The 18,215-nt window shown below is 42.8% G+C and overlaps 1 protein-coding gene across 2 annotated transcripts in view; it reads left to right on the top strand.

Moving 5' to 3' along the window:
* Window positions 1-870: 870 nt before the first annotated feature.
* triqk (triple QxxK/R motif containing) overlaps window positions 871-18,215 on the top strand; it is a 35,968-nt gene continuing 18,623 nt past the window's right edge. For both annotated transcript variants that reach the window (XR_014570371.1, XM_083784137.1), the window contains exons 1-2: window positions 871-1,043; window positions 7,837-7,919. Coding sequence is in view for 1 of the 2 variants with exons in the window: in XM_083784137.1 (XP_083640263.1) it covers window positions 7,859-7,919 (61 nt within the window). In the remaining variant the exon portion in view is untranslated. The remainder of the gene's footprint in view (window positions 1,044-7,836; window positions 7,920-18,215) is intronic.

Here is an 18,215-nt window from a genome sequence, read left to right as displayed (position 1 = left end):
AAATCTTTAAAGGCCGTTTTCTCAAAATAAGTTTTCCTCATACCTGGGACAAAGAATCTCCACTTCAGTTGAACTCACATACACCAAACGTTCCAGTCTCATTCATAACTATATTCCGCAGACATTTACACATGGATTTGTTGATATATCATTCACAGCCTGATTTACATCACATTTTATACCTAAAAACATGCCGAAAATGGGTTTTTTATGCCTGTTGACACTATTTTCTGATTTGTGGAGTGATAATTAGAGATATCAAAAATCCCATGTGTAATTTTCTTTGTCTCTAATGTGTCAACAAAATGAAATGATAATTTTGAACCTGGCTTTATCCGATCTTCAGATTTATCGTCCCGAAATGTATGCAAATTAGCGCATATAATGCCTAATTTGCATATTTAAACATATAATTTCAGAAAACTTGTAATACAAAAAATCTTATTTTTTATATAAGTAATCAACTGGAGAAGTTTCATTGTGATAGCTATTATTTAACTTTTTTTCCCTATTCACCTGGGGTGTCTCGCCTTAACCAAGAAACCACTAACTACTCTTGGCTGCAGGCTATGCGTAGCAAAAGGAACAGATCTACAAGCTGTCACCGCGTATCATCGCGACGCGGTGATTACTGGCAGATCTGTTCTTTTGGACGAGCGACACGATCGCACTACGAAACATAGTAACCACAACAACACACGCCTGTTCAATGTTTTTGTCCGCAAAGCCCGCCTGTCTAAGCTCACCATTGGTCCGGTCGACAAAACGCTCGCCTCTGATTGGACAGGAACGGCTGTCTGTCAGCGACTGTAGACGTGTAACCAAGGAGCGTAACCAGGAAGTCCTGGTAATAATAATAATTGAGAGGACGTGATGCGCTGGCGTTTCCCTCCGGGAGGATTTTAGAGCAAAGTGCATTAAAAAAGAGATAAGAAAAAAGTAAAGCTTAGAAATTTGAAGTGTCCATTTATGCAGCAGCTTTCCATAATGTGCAAACACCTACAGTGAGCGACACATTCTCCACAAACAACGAGCAAGTGACTGTGAGTATTCACAGCATTAGTAGGCTATCTCTTTATGAATGCAATAAACTGCATTTATGTCGGGTTTAAACCCTTTGTTGTACGAAAGCAGCCGATCTACAAGCTCGTGCTACGTTTTGTACAGTCAGCATTGTTTTCAATCACTGCAAGGCAAGATTATTTTGTAGAGCACATTTTTTCGACAACAAATTAACAATTAAAGGCAATTCAATGTACATTCATCAAACAATTAACAAAGGAAACACATTGAATTAATTCAGTAAAAATTGGAATTGAAAATAGTATAAAAGGATAATTGAAACCAGTAAAAACAAAAGTGGTAAAACTAAAACAGAGAATAAGAGAGTAAAATAACAGTGCAGAAGAAGAATTAAATATGTCAATAAAAGGTAGTGTCAAACCTTTTTTGCTAAGCTGTGATTTAAAATAACTGATTGTTGTAGCAGCTTTCTGGGAGTTTGTTTCAGATAATGTGGCATAAAGATTCCTCTCCAAATTGATTCTATATAGGGACATAAGGCAGTCCTTTAATATGACCTGAACAGTCTGGAATGTACTGTGGCTGCAGTTTGTGTAAATTATTGATTCTCAAACTTTTTTCATGTCACTCACGGTCACGGACCCCCAAATTGATATTTTTTTCTGCTGTTTTTGTGTCTTAAACAAATCAAAATATTAAAATACTTTTCCACAATTCTCAAGAATAGCCTATCTACAAGCTTACAACGTGTCATCATGAGACTTATAGAGGGTAACATCATTAATAATGATGCAGCATAATAACAGCATTTTCGTTTCATGATCTATCACTATATAATTGGCCATATTCAGATCGTAGCCATCTTGCCAGCAAAGTGCTACCTAGGTGATACTTCCCATAGACAGCCTCTGTACCTCTGTTCCCTTGGTGCTTGAATAATCACATCAGTACATGATTCTCCCAGCTTATTTCTCTCGCTGACTAAAAATGCATTTTTGGCCTATTCGGTTTCGGCCCAAATAGGCAGAAAATATATCACCGAATAGTGTATGCAATTAATGCATTCAAAAGGGCTGAATAAATGTTTTATGGATCCATAACAGTGATTATTATTTAAGTTAAGTTTAGCCATAACCATAACATTACATTTGTAGAATCAAATTCAGGTCTTAATGGGTTAAGTGGGGATACTATAAAACAGCGATATTCAGTTACACTTCATACCAATGATACTGTGCGGGTGTAGGTATGTTAAGTGATAACCACTTTCAACATGGCATTATAGGCAAAAGCTTTCTAAATCTGTCACATTTTCCAAACATCTACAAGCTTGTAGGTCAACTATCTTCGCTATTTGTTGTACAACAAAGTATATAGTGCTTAAGTGGCATTCTGGACTAGACCTGTCTGGCTGGAAACATTGTGATTGCAAGGACTGCACTTCTGACCTTTCAGCTACAGGACTGTGTCACAGTCATTACCCGGTGATTGAGAGATTATTTATTCTTTACTTACTCTGTATAAACATACTATTTTAACTAGTGATGCACCAAATATTGGGCCGCAGAAAATGTTCGACAGAAAATGGCAAAAAATGCATTTTTGGCCTATTCGGTTTCGGCCCTAATAGGCAGAAAATATATCAACGAATAGTGTATGCAATTAATGCATTCAAAAGGGCTGAATAAATGTTTTATGGACCCATAATAGTGATTATTATTTAAGTTAAGTTTTGCCATAACCATTTATTTTGCCATAAATCAGGTAGCTGTAAGGTACGGCCATGACAGCAATGGCCGTGTATAATATTAATCATATTCGGATATTCTGTTTCCTATATTCGGATATTCGGTTTCGGCCAAGAATTTCCATTTCGGTGCATCCCTAATTAGAAGTGATGGTGGTGGTGCATTGCTTTTAGCCAAAGTTTATATTACCATATGAAAGCTGCGCATCTTGGACTTAAACAATGTGTAGTTGTGTACACACTTTGGAATATACGTTAAACATGGTGGAAGTGGAAACTAGGCACTATGCAGGCAGGCTACAGTAGGCCTACAGTAATGTCCCGTGCACTGTAGTGCAGGGACTTTTACCTGCAGCTCCGCGGTCTGGTTCTTGCAAGCATACAAAGAACTACGATACCTTAATGAAGTTGAGAGAGCGACGTATCTGCAGTTGCTGGGATATGTTTGTTTAAAAGTGATGTTACGCGATGTCAAGCGTCACCGTCGATATATGGCATGGGGGGCTTTGGGAGTCAGGTTCGGCAGGGCCCGATCGTGTGGTCACCACTCCGGCCCGGAACCGAGTAGTTCCGCCAGTGTATATCACATTTCAACAAGGAAATATTATAACATAATCGTCTGATTCTAATATCTTGGGTTAATCACAGTTATTTCACATAATCGTTTCCCATGTTGAAAATGCTAATAGTACAAACACTGCAGAAATAGCTGATATACAAGCTTACAACTCGTCACAAAGTTTTGAAAGTATACAATTATGTATAAGTACATTTGTTATTTGTCTTATCTGGCCTGTGCATTTTTTGATTATGAACTCTAAAAACCAAACATAAATTTAAATTGTATATTCATCTTGCACCACGTCTGTGTGTATGTACGTGTGCCATGTGTATGTCTGTAATCCACGTAACTCGAGAGCCGTTTGCTCCACCGACTTCACGACACACGTACAGTATTTTGTAACCCATTTTTCACCCCTGTGTCAATCATCTAATGTGATCCTGGGCTCTACACACCCTCCACCAACCTAGTCCCCATATATGGGGGACAAGGGGAGAGCAACGGACTTGAACTCATGCTTCCTTCATGCCTGAGTGTCCAAGTTGCTCGTTTACACCTGACAGGGGGGGAGTTTCCCTGGTTGGACGTAGCGCGTGGAAGGAACCTGATCACCCCTACTGTATATCTCCATGTATGGACTATGGAGCTGGCCTGTTACATCGGCACCGCTCTAGTATGTTAAATGCCAAAAACACAATGGAATTGTTCATTAAAATGTGCGTGACAATTATTCGTCAACTTAAATTTGTAATTGTGACAGTACTGTATATCTACCGTAATTATTCAAGGACACAGAGCAAAATAATACATAATATAAAGGGACATTTTACTGTTTAACTCTCTCTCTCTCTGTCACACACCCTCTCTCTCTTTCTCTCGTGTGGTTCTGTTGTTGAAAACGTTGCAGAAAAAAAGTGGTCTTAGTCGTAACGTACCCCCCCCCCCCCAAAAAAAAACAAAACAAACCCAAACAAACGCGTATCTCTCTGAGGGCTGTTTGCACCCCAGGGGAAGCCCATCAGGCAGGCGGCCATGCTTCTTGAACATGCTAATTCAGTCTCTTCTCTCTCTATTCCCCTGACCACAACGTGAGAATCTTCCACCACACACACTCGTTCTCCTCCGATGCACGCAGACACATCTTTTTTCCTTTTTCTATTTTCTTCCCTTTTTTTTGTTCTCCATTCACCCGCACTGTAAAATGCACCTGTGTGTGACTGTGTGTGTGTGTGTGTGCAATCAGTCTCCATTATATTATCGCTATATCTCGCTGTTTTCTTCCTCCCTGTTTGTGTCTGAATCACACGCACGCACGGACGCACATGGATTCTGGGCCGGTATCTTGTGGAACAGTGAGGAATAGGCTGATTTGACTTCAAATCAATATGACAATTATGTCTAACTTTTCCCTCGTGTCTGTCATGACGCTAAGTGTGTGCTTTGAGCTTCTAGTGCTGCTATGTTCACTGTTTTTCCATGCCAACATTGTGCAATGACACATACTGTAATACAGGGTCAAGTGATTAATCACGCAGACTCGGAATCAATTTAGTCATTTAGAAACCATCTATTACAACCTTTTTGTGTCGATTCGTTTATATCAAAACATCAACGTTTTTTTACGATATATTTCCGGTTAATTGCCCAGCCCTAGCGGTGGCGAGGATATTATTTGTCCACCTGAAGCCTTGGTGTGGATGCGTTCAGATGGACCTCCTCTTCTCAGACCTATGAACAGATAAATGGGTCACAGGGGGTGAGGTGGTGGTGGTGTGTGTGTGTGTGTGTGGGGGGGGGTCTAGTAACGTCTTGAAGCATGCAAGTCCCTTGCAACTCGTACTCCATTTTTTTTGTTGTAAAACAAAACTGCACAGTTATTATTGATTGCTGCACCGTTGAACGTTCCTGGTTGTTGAGCGGTGGGTGCTCAATGAGCCACACGCACACACACAATATTACTATACTTGTGAGGATTGCGATATTTTGTACTTGAGAGGGACATTTGCCCCTCACAAGTACAACAATACAAGTAGTCTCTCACTCACACACACACACACACACACACACACACACACACACACACACACACACACACACATGCATGCACGCGCGTGTGCAGGTGGAACAGCCGTGCTACTAAAGCAGCGTGAGTAGTGATGGTAATCAAACAGATACGGCGGTGTGAGGGGAAGTGGTGTGTGTTAGCCTAAATGAGATGGATAGCAGGCGCTCACACTGTGAACATAACACACACATGGAAGGTGGTGAGAATCCATTTAATTACCACCAGGAGATGCATGCGCAAGATAAACCTTCTGCCTTATCAAAACTGACTACTGTACTGGCCTGCCTCGATAATACTATAATACTGTATATCGTTGGTGTCGTGTTGTACAGGTGTGTCCCTAATAAGTAAACCCTTTAAAAAAAACTGTGCCAGGATCCAGTGTCGTTATTATTTACCGTAGTCATAAGCTCTTGTTAATACTTTCCATTGGCTCAGTATTTATGAACCCCACCAGCACACTTAACTTTCAAACTGGCTTCCCTGATTTGGGCAGATACTGTAGGTAAATGTTCATATTTTTGATGCCTTTATACATTGTCATATGGCAATGTATACAAAAAGCAACTATAAAGCGCCAACGTTATACGTTTGCGTGTGAACTCGCATTTCTGTCTGTCTTTAACCATTTTGGGCGGGAACCTTTTTTGTTTTTTTAAACATTTTGTTATAATTTAGCTATTGAAAAATAGCAGATCTACAAGCTCATAGCGCGCAACCGAGTGGCGCGCTACGAGCTTGTAGGTCTGCTATTTTTGAAAAATCGAAGAACGACTGACATAAAAACATAGCTTTTTCAGAAAACTGTCAGGATGTAGAAGACATTTTTTGAATCTGATCTCAGGTCAAAATGGGTACACATTAATTAATTAGTTAAAAGAGCCAACACTTTGACCCCTTTTCCACCGGTTGGTTCCCAGTGGGAACCGGTTCAGTTCTTTTTGGTTTTTAGTCCATGAGCCAGAGCTCCAAAATTGGTGGGCAAACTATACCCTATATTAAATTGTTTATAGGATCAATACAAGTAAATTAATACATGATAACCCTTCCACAGTAGTAGCTTTTTCATGTTTTTGATTATTTTGCATATTTTCCTACATAATTCCTCATTTGCATATTTAAAAATGTAAAATTTGTAATACAATAAATCATTGTCTTCGTGTAAGTACTCAATTGGGAGAGTTTCATGGTGATAACAATCTAATATAGGTATGGTTTTGCCCACTCAATTCATAATTCACGTTTCAATTTTGGAGCTCTGGCTCATGGACTAAAAACCAAAAAGAACTGAACCGGTTCCCACTGGGAACCAACCGGTGGAAAAGGGGCCTGTGTGGTTCAGTGTTGCTGTGAGGTTCAGTGTTGCTGTGAGGTTCAGTGTTGCTGTGAGGTTCAGTGTTGCTGTGAGGTTCAGTGTTGCTGTGAGGTTCAGTGTTGCTGTGAGGTTCAGTGTTGCTGTGTGGTTCAGTGTTGCTGTGAGGTTCAGTGTTGCTGTGAGGTTCAGTGTTGCTGTGTGGTTCAGTGTTGCTGTGAGGTTCAGTGTCGCTGTGAGGTTCAGTGTTGCTGTGAGGTTCAGTGTTGCTGTGAGGTTCAGTGTTGCTGTGAGGTTCAGTGTTGCTGTGTGGTTCAGTTTTGCTGTGTGGTTCAGTGTTGCTGTGAGGTTCAGTGTTGCTGTGAGGTTCAGTGTTGCTGTGAGGTTCAGTGTTGCTGTGAGGTTCAGTGTTGCTGTGAGGTTCAGTGTTGCTGTGTGGTTCAGTGTTGCTGTGTGGTTCAGTGTTGCTGTGAGGTTCAGTGTTGCTGTGAGGTTCAGTGTTGCTGTGAGGTTCAGTGTTGCTGTGAGGTTCAGTGTTGCTGTGAGGTTCAGTGTTGCTGAGGTTCAGTGTTGCTGTGTGGTTCAGTGTTGCTGTGAGGTTCAGTGTTGCTGAGGTTCAGTGTCGCTGTGAGGTTCAGTGTTGCTGTGAGGTTCAGTGTTGCTGAGGTTCAGTGTTGCTGAGGTTCAGTGTTGCTGTGTGGTTCAGTGTCGCTGTGAGGTTCAGTGTTGCTGTGTGGTTCAGTGTCGCTGTGAGGTTCAGTGTTGCTGTGAGGTTCAGTGTTGCTGAGGTTCAGTGTTGCTGAGGTTCAGTGTTGCTGTGAGGTTCAGTGTCGCTGTGAGGTTCAGTGTTGCTGTGAGGTTCAGTGTCGCTGTGAGGTTCAGTGTTGCTGTGAGGTTCAGTGTTGCTGAGGTTCAGTGTTGCTGAGGTTCAGTGTTGCTGAGGTACAGTGTTGCTGAGGTTCAGTGTTGCTGTGAGGTACAGTGTTGCTGAGGTTCAGTGTTGCTGTGAGGTACAGTGTTGCTGTGAGGTTCAGTGTTGCTGTGAGGTTCAGTGTTGCTGTGTGGTTCAGTGTTGCTGTGAGGTTCCGTGCTCATCGTTGCGTTGTGTTCCCCTTCTCCACGCACAGACTGAGGGAGGAAGCAGCGACCATGGGCCGTAAGGATGCCAGCGGAGCCAACCTGCCTGTTGATCAGTACCGGAAACAAATAGGTAAGTCCCGCTTCAGAGCAGCGCTTCTCAGACAACGGGAAACGTGAGGGGTCAAAGATCCCTGGCAAAATGATTCACCACTTAGGGGTGCATACGTTAGACATTATACCAACAGTCCTGACTGTTGGTATGTCTAACTATACACATGCACCCGGCCTTTAAAAGTAAAACGTTTGAGACCCACTGCTTTTAGAGGACTGCGATGAACATTGGCAAAGAATCATCACATCTCTTCCAAATCGTCCTGGGAAATGGTTCCCGAATTTCATGTGTCGGTTCGAACGGGGGAACCCTCGGGGCTATGGGCGAAACCGCTGGAGCCAGGATGTTGTTTAAGTCCCTGGAAGTAATTATTATCAGCAGGACAACGCCAGAGCGGCTGCCATTTGAGGTCACCGCCGCTGACATGGCGGCGAATGGCATGCTTACAGAAAAAAAAAAGAAAAGAAGAGAAAGGTTCTTTGATATCACGTCAGAAGCTGTTTGGTCAAATTTGAATGGCGCTCTAATCCAACGGTATTTAGTTTCCAGCCATGTCTTCTCTCTGAGATCATGGATACTTAACTAAGGCAGTATGGTGGTAGGGATCAATCAAGATAGTTTATTCTTTTTTTGGGGGGGGGGGCATATCCCACTGTCATCTTCTTGGTTTGTCGTGTGAGGACATGCATACTAGTGAGGACATGCATGGTAGCGAACAAGTCGAGCCGGAACACGTGCATATTGCGTAAAGATACTGTAGAGTTTGATTGATTTATTTTGATTGACTACATTGGTACATTCAGACATGACGGTGATCGGAATCGGAGTCGATCATGTCATTTTCAAATGATCGGAATTTGGATCGGGAGCTAAAAAACGTGATCAGGACATCCCCAGTATCAATATTATATTCATATGATATTAGACTGGAAATTGTCTGTTTGGGATATTGTGCTATTGTGTTATGGCATAAACGTGTTCTATCGGATCGGGGGGAAAATCGGTATAGGCTCAAAATCAAACGATCGGAATCGGAATCGGGAGTTTAACCCATTCTGACCGGGCACCCATTTTGGTGTCGGCATCATGTTATGCTTTAGCTATTTAAAAATAGCAGATCTACAAGCTCATATCGCGCCACCGAGTGGCGCGATACGAGCTTGTAGGTCTGCTATTTTTTTTTAAATCGAAGAACGACTGACATTTTTTAGAATCTGATCTCAGGTCAGAATGGGTTCATCAGACCAGTGTGTGTCCGGCGGACACCGCGTATGAATCTGATCTCAGGTCAGAATGGGTTAATGTCTTTTAGCCCCCCCAAAAACGTCCCTGTCTAGTGTGTACCAAGCATAGACTGTAAAAAATATGGACAAAGCGTTCCCCGGGTCTAACATGAACGTAAAATGAAGCCTGAAATCCCTTGCATGTAAATCGCCATCTTTCTAGATCCGTTTTGGACCAGCTGGCCATTGGCTGGCTCCGTTTGGGTCCAGCTGGCCATTGGCTGCCCAGACAACGAGGCGGGACTTCCCCCCTTCTTCTCCGTTGCTTTTTATTTTGACTCGAGTGGGAGGAGAAGACTCTCGAGTGGGAGGGGAATCCCGATCATAGACTGTAACGGTAGCCACGCCACCTCAGAACATACGCGACTTTATGGTCATTATTTTAATTAATGTGACCATAATTTTCCAAAAAAGAATATTATGACATTAGAAATGAGACTTTAAACTAGTGACTGGAAGAAGAAAGTATTCATGACCATGTTTATTAAGGTAATACAGTCTAGGTGAAGTTGGGCCAAAATACATGGGCCTCTATGGAGCTATGGGGCTTTTTGGGTCCAGTCCAGCGCCACAACAGGCCATTATATGAACTACCGATTTCAAATGAGGCTTCACGAAATATCTGGCTGACTGCCCCCCTGGTACCAAGACAAACGGTGAAAACACCAAAATACACTGAGAGGGCAGTGTGTTACTGCAGGTAAACACCACTACTACTACTACTAAAGGCTGATGGCTGCCGGTATATATATGTGAAACATGTATTCATTGTTAAAGGTTTTATGACATTCATTTTCATTTCTTTTTCTTTTTCTTTTTTCTTTTAGGTTTTATGACCTCAATTACACCCAAAAAAACCTGAACTTTGAACATTCAGTGGATTTTCTGTGGTCTGAAGTTTTCTTTGGGTTTTTTTTGGGCCTTTTGAGCTACAATGAAAACAGGCAACACAGTGAAACGGTGACATCTGCTGGCAAATCCCATTGACATATATGGGATTTGCAGTAAGTGATGTCACTTACTGCCGACAAATCAGAGCACCTGTTTGAGCCAGAAAACCCCAGATCACAGAAAATCTACTGAATGTTAAAAGTTCATGTTTTTTGGGTGCAATTGAGATTAGAAAACCTAAAAAAAACCAAGAACAATTCCAAAACCTTTTTTTTAATGTCACAATCCCTTTAACCCATTCTGACCGGGCACCCATTTTGGTGTTGGCATCATGTTATGCTTTAGCTATTGAAAAATAGCAGATCTACAAGCTCATATCGCGCCACCGAGTGGCGCGATACGAGCTTGTAGGTCTGCTATTTTTGAAAAATCGAAGACACTTTTAGAATCTGATCTCAGGTCAGAATGGGTTAATAATGAAACTGTCAGGATGTAATAGACAATTTTAGAATCTGATCTCAGGTCAGAATGGGTTAAGTAAACACAGGGCAATGCTACATACTCACTCTTGAGAGCGAACACATTTTGATCCCTTTGAACGGCCGCCACGATGTCGTTCAGCACAGAGTGAGGTATTGACTTTTATCTGTTGCCGTGCAGCGCTCCTATCATTTGTACAAAGGGGAAGAGGGACAAAACGGATGACATTGTCACGCCGACACCGATAGGCTATATCTGTCTCTCTTAAGGGTATGACAACCTATTGGGCAATTTCAGTCGCTCGTGTTTACTCTCTTAATCTCACCGGGGCCGTTGCATGTTTGTTTTTGTTTTTTTGTTTTTTTGCCAGTGTGACGGCAGAAATGATTATTTCTCCCTGCTGATATCCCTTAACTGCCAGCCATTGTATAAATTATTTTTTTAAATAAATAAGAACCTCTGGCGGCTTTGTCGTCGACCGAGATTCAGTCATAATATAACAAGCTCATATCCCACTGTCGCACCCTTCCTCCACTCCGCAGATATCATCCTTCTCTCTCTCTCTCTCTCTCTCTCTCTCTTTTTTTTAACCATCTCCATCTTCACGTCTCATCAATTCAAGAATATGTAATGCGGGTGTGGAGGCTGGGGGTTCAGGGACACTTAAGTCTCTATCGCTCTCCCTCCCTCCCTCCCCTCACCCTACGCCTCCAGTCAATTCCGCCCTCTCGTCTGTCGATTTTTGAAAAGAGTGGCTATCAGGCAATTTCAGCAAACCGCTGTTTAACAGCAGAAGCCGGAGAGTTGAGAGAGAGAGAAGGACAGAAAGAGATGTTGGGGTGGGGGATGGGGGGGGGGGGGGGGGTGAGAGAAGCCTAATTTCTGCTCTTGTCGTATGCCTACTACAATAGCCGACCTATAAGCTCTTAACATGTTGCTTCTGCAACGCGTTAAGAGCTTGTAGGTTGGCTATTTTAAGGGCGCAATGAGAGAGAGAGAGAGAGAGAGAGAGGAAGTCTTCAGAAATAGCGGGTCTCTGGAGAGTTGCAACGGTTTGGCTGTATGTGGTAATTTGAAATCGTAATATGGTGGGTAATTCATGGCGGCAGACAGCTGCTGACGGCCGCCACTGCCGCCGCCGTCGTCTTGTCAAGCCCGTATATATACCTCCTCCTCCTCCTCCTTATCGCCGGAGAGCTGTTGTCATGTCACACAGGCAGAAAGGGCCTGTCAAGGGCCCTACTGTTGACACACTCACTTTTAAATACTATTATTAGGTCCAAATAATTGACTGCGCCGAGGCTGTCACCCCGCGGGAAAAAAAATAAAAATAGAACGAGGCAAGACGAGGCCGAGCATGCCTGGGTATAGCGGTTTGGACACGACAGCGGTCAACCCGTCAGCCGCCTGATGGCGATTTGTTGTGCTGCCGCCCGCTGAACAAGTCCCACGTAAAGTAAAATAGAATATTCATATCGTTCGTTGGGCAAAAACCTCTTATCTCCATATTCTAGCTTTTTATGGTTTTTTTTGTAAATGAACACCCTACTTGATAATCCTACAGCGTCGCACAAAAGTATCAACAGTAAGCAGATCCACAAGTAAAGGGGGTAAGGCCCCTAATGTTTGTATACCGTGTTTTTCTTCTTCCGCCACTTTTTGCAGTTCTGCCAGAACTGCAAAAAAGTGCTGTCGCTTTCCACGAAATTCTCCCAATTCACCCTTTGTCAAGTCCCGCCCGTGGTTCTGCCCTTCTTCGCACGCATTGGTTGCTGTTTCGTGCTTGGACAAAAATCCTCTCTCTCTCTCTTTCCAATACCATTGAAATAACAGGTTTTTCAGTTGCTTCGTATTGATATTCTGTGCATTCAATTCTTATTTTTAACTTTGTGTCAGTAAAAAACGAACATCACAGGCGCAGCATGGTGACTGGGAATATCATGTTTGTTTTTAGTTTTTTTCCAAAAATGATGTTTTAGCAATTTCAACATAAACTAGACACAGCTGCAGGACATGAGACTAATTAATTAGAGCGACAGAGAGAGAGAGAGAGAGGTGTGTGTGTGTGTGTGTGCGTGCGCGTGTCTGCGTCAATTTAACAAAGGTGCAGACGTACAGAAATCAGCAGAGAGAGACAAACGTTGAAGTGGACTCGGCCCCAGACTTCTTTTTTTCTCCCTGGAAATAAAAAACGTCTGGGTTTCCGAGGCTAGTCAGGGACTAATCAGAAGGCTGACAAAGGGTGGATTATATGATTGTATGAATTATATGATCCACTGATCCACTCTTATCGCATTTCCATTAATTTGTGTGGAAGAGTCTGGACCCTGCTAATGCATGGTTGGCTACAGGAGTACAGTGTTGACAGACGACACCTTCAGCCAATCAGCGTAACAAAACAAGTGCCCGTCAACTCCAGTCTCCAAACAGCGAACAACTCGAGCCCCGGAACACGTGCATATTGCATATAGCTTTTTTCTTTATTGCTTTCATGGCTTGGCCCCGTCATTATCACTGCTTGCAACTATATTTTAATTTGAACACTGAATAGGAACAGAATTGTTTTTTTTGCACATAATGAGGTTTACGGAGGACAGAGACGATATCATCTCGGGTAGAAGCCTCATAACTGTATGTCAAAAATGATCTACAAGCAGCACAGCAAAGCAGATCTACAAGCTAGCACAAAAAAGCAGATCTGCAAGCTCAAAACCTGTCGCATTACATCTGCTATTTTTTATACTTTTGTGTGTGACGCAAACATGCACAATAGAAACCTTAGCAGTCCAGGCTATATGGCTGATTAGAAGCTAGGGCTGGGTTATTAACCGATAGGCTATAGGGCTGATTAGAAGCTAGGGCTGGGTTATTGACCGATAGGCTCTAGGGACGATTAGAAGCTAGGGCTGGGTTATTGACCGGTAATAATTATCTCAAAACCGACATTCAGAACCAGTAATTGAATTTAAAACGTATTTCTGTGAGAGCTTTTTTCATTTTTTTTTCAACCAGAATTCAGATATGGGTTTTCTATTAATCTTGGCCTCTGTTTTACTTAAATTCATCAGCTATTTTCTTATTTTGTTGGATTCTTAATTCACTATGAAGGAATATCTTCCAGACAAATTCTCCTCATATTGAATACGCCACAGGGCAACTAAAACGATAGAAATTAAGCGATTTCTCAGTGCCCATGGCACACTTTGAGTGGGGAACTACCCATAGATCCGAAGTCCCGTTAGTCCGAACATGCACTGCTCCCGTGCTTGCGGTTAGGTTTAGGTTTGCTCCCGTGCTTGCGGTTAGGTTTAGGTTAGGGTTAGAGATAGGGATAGTAATTTCGGAACAATGAACCTTCTGACTAATGACACGGCACCCTTTGAGTGTGCCGTGCCATGGGCACGCTCAAAGTGTCAAACCTTTACAAAAACAGCGTAGAAATGATGCAATGACATATAAATCACACTGTGTGTGTGTGTGTGTGTGTGCCCGTGTACGGATGTGTGCGTGTACGCGTGGGTGGGTGTTTTTTATTCTTGAAACGTCGGGGACCACCACCTATGACCGAAATCACTTGTCAAAATAAACTCCAGAGCTAAAAAAGGGACTCGGGTTGTGACAGCGAGCCTTGATGAGCTCCATACTGTCACCTCGTCTGAGTGGTGGGGTTGTTCCCAGTGTGACTTGTCCCCTGCCACCGGAGAATCTTAGCCCTCATCTCTCTCTCTCTCTCTCTCTCTCTCTCTCTCTGTCCTGACGGGATGCAAGCGACAAGGCACAAATAACATCCACTGCGTTTGCCATCAGCCCCCCCACCCCTGTATATCGTCTCTGTTGGTTGGAAATCTCCTATAATATAGACCAAATTTTGGTCCTCTAGTGCAAGGGGATTTATCTTCGTTCGAGATCTGTGTAAAAGGAGCAGTTCACCCAAAAAGTATGTTGTATTTTCTATCAATTACATCACATTCCGTGCTCAGCCAATCAAATCATCTCAAATGTGGTAAACGCAGATGCACAAAGCTGGACAAAAATGTTAATAAGAATTCAGAACGGAGTAAAAAACTAAAATCACAATTGTGTGAAGTGAGAGGCGCTTTTCTGGCATGATGAAGTCACCCACTTACGTAATTTACCATTGACTTGGCAATTTGATGTACAGAAGAATATCCGTCATACAAAGTCCATAGACGTATCTACACGTGACGTCATACAAAGTCCATAGACTTATCTACACGTGACGTCATACAAAGTCCATAGACGTATCTACACGTGACGTCATACAAAGTCCAGACTTATCTACATGTGACGCCATACAAAGTCCATAGACTTATCTACACGTGACGCCATACAAAGTCCATAGACTTATCTACATGTGACGCCATACAAAGTCCATAGACTTATCTACACGTGACGCCATACAAAGTCCATAGACTTATCTACATGTGACGTCATACAAAGTCCATAGACTTATCTACATGTGACGTCATACAAAGTCCATAGACTTATCTACATGTGACGCCATACAAAGTCCATAGACTTATCTACATGTGACGTCATACAAAGTCCATAGACTTATCTACATGTGACGTCATACAAAGTCCATAGACTTATCTACATGTGACGTCATACAAAGTCCAGACTTATCTACATGTGACGCCATACAAAGTCCATAGACTTATCTACACGTGACGCCATACAAAGTCCATAGACTTATCTACATGTGACGTCATACAAAGTCCATAGACTTATACACGTGATGCCATACAAAGTCCATAGACTTATCTACATGTGACGTCATACAAAGTCCATAGACTTATCTACATGTGACGTCATACAAAGTCCATAGACTTATATACATGTGACGTCATACAAAGTCCATAGACTTATCTACATGTGACGTCATACAAAGTCCATAGACTTATATACATGTGACGTCATACAAAGTCCATAGACTTATCTACATGTGACGTCATACAAAGTCCATAGACTTATCTACATGTGACGTCATACAAAGTCCATAGACTTATCTACATGTGACGTCATACAAAGTCCATAGACTTATCTACATGTGACGTCATACAAAGTCCATAGACTTATCTACATGTGACGCCATACAAAGTCCATAGACTTATCTACATGTGACGTCATACAAAGTCCATAGACTTATCTACATGTGACGTCATACAAAGTCCATAGACTTATCTACACGTGATGTCATACAAAGTCCATAGACTTATCTACATGTGACGCCATACAAAGTCCAGACTTATCTACATGTGACGCCATACAAAGTCCATAGACTTATCTACATGTGACGTCATACAAAGTCCATAGACTTAGCTACACATCACAAGCCAAACACACAAAGCCAGGTGTTAACAAAGGATAAATAAATCACACTCATGTGAAGTGAGCGGCGCTCTTATCATCATACAGTGAGCGCTGCCTTTCATCAAGATGATGATGTATGACGATGACGTCGTCATATCAAATCAGCCAATCAAATCATCACATTCGGTGCTACAGAGACACACAAAGCTGTGCATAGCGAGGGGCTAGCTCAGCTCAACAAAAAAAAAACCCAACCCAGGTAGGATGTGTAATTGACGTCATACTTCGGCGCTCTATTCAAGTGCAATCTGAGCTCAGTCCAAATGAAAGCATTTGTTTTATTGAGCATAGTTACGTTGACAGAACGGCACAGGAGGATGAAACACGCACAACATGACAACCTTGACTTGGGCCGAAAAACTTACGCCCAAATACGGAGATGACTGGCGTCATAGTGGTGATGTCATACTGTACATGAGTGATGTCATTATACTGGTGGTCACATGGAGTCTGGTTTAGTTGACTCAATGTCCTTTTTCTAGTGACCTTGTTGGCAGTGAGCACACTGTTGGTTGTCATGGCTACCAGTACCCACCTGATGACGTGTGGGAGTTCTGACTGGTCCAGACCGTACTGAATAACTGCTAGTTTACATAAAGTCTTAAGAGAAGGACTCAAGTCTAAGATGTACAGGTCATCAGTGGGTGTGTTGGTTCTGTGCGTGTATCCTCCAAAAAGGATGATACGATCTCCCACCATGAAACGGCTCATACTGTTCAATGGACCTGGTCCTTTCCCCTTGGGCTCAACTTTCTTCCAGGAGAAGGTCTCTGGACGGAATTTCCACACATCATTGAAGGTCTGCTTACGGTTCCAGCCACCAAATATGTACAGCTGTCCATTGTAGGTAAATGCTGAATGACCCCAACGTCCTTCTGGAAGCGGCTGTGCAGAAGGTGTGCTCAGCCAGTGGTTGACCTCTGTGTCAAACACTCTGATGGGGTTGTAGTACAGCCCCCCCCAGCCCCCAAATACAAACATCTTTGTTCCGATGATGGTGGCAGAGTGATATCCTGAAATAGTTCCTCTGGTGTTAATTAAAGACCAGACCATTGTGCTGGTGTCCAACTTGTACATGTCATTAGTGTACCCAGTCAGCTTGGTGTATCCCCCATGGATAAACATGACCTTCTCCAACACACAGGCTGAGTGGACCCTCCTCTCCTCTGGAACAGTGCCAGAAACAATGCTGGGTTTGGACCACACGTGGGCGTCGACATCAACAGCATAAAGCACATTGCCATATATATATCTTCTGGTGTGAAATCACACGCAACACAAACTGTTGCCGTGCACGCCTTAACGATGCCAATTCACACAGAAAATCTCATCTGCACCTTTTGACTCTGATCTGGTGACACCAGGAAAATGGTCTGTGTGTCAAATTCTGCTATACTTGCGGGGACATAATGTCCAGAAGTCTTACTTTTCAAGATTCAACTTAAAAAGTTGCAATGGGTTTGTATATGAATTTATGAAACGGGCGTGTCCGATACAAAAGTAGCAAAAGTAGCAAATCCGCAAGCTCACACGATGCTTTCGTGTGATCAAGTAGAGCGTTAATTTACAAAAGAAAATTAATATATATATATAATATGGAGATGAGAGGTTTCTCCCCGACAGCAACCCAATACCTAAAGAAAGTTTGAGTGAAAAGTAAAAAGTAACAGTGTCTTTGAGTACAGTTACAGTACTTGAGTGAATGTATTTAATGCATGTAAAAAAATGCAGACATGGGTGGGCGGGGACGGTGGGATGGGAGCATAGGGAACTGTCACAGTCGCTGTCAGTGCGTTGCTCTCACCCCCCCCCTCCCCAGGACAGCTGATGTGGATGTGCGCACAGACCACCTCTGCTGTGTCAACTCGGCCCTGGGCTTGATGACTCTCTCTCTCTGTCTCTCTCTCTCTCTCTCTCCTGACATTTCAGTTGTGTGGGAGTATGCTTGTCATTATTGGCCAGGAATATACATGGAGCAGCCAGTAAACTATGGCACCACCAGGAAACACTACCCATTCTGACCTGAGATCAGATTCATACGAGGTTTCCGCCGGACACACACTGGTCTGATGAACCCATTCTGACCTTAGATCAGATTCTAAAAATGTCAGTCGCTCTTCGATTTTTCAAAAATAGCAGACCTACAAGCTCGTATCGCGCCACTCGGTGGCGCGATATGAGCTTGTAGATCTGCTATTTTTAAATAGCTAAAGCATAACATGATGCTGACACCAAAATGGGTGCCCGTTCAGAATGGGTTAACCAT

The sequence above is a fragment of the Protomyctophum parallelum genome (genome assembly GCF_964188405.1).
Source record: "Protomyctophum parallelum genome assembly, chromosome: 1".
NCBI classification, from domain to species: Eukaryota; Metazoa; Chordata; class Actinopteri; order Myctophiformes; family Myctophidae; genus Protomyctophum; species Protomyctophum parallelum.
The sequence above is the reverse complement of the archived record's forward strand: the minus strand, read 5'-3'. Positions and strand labels throughout refer to the sequence as shown.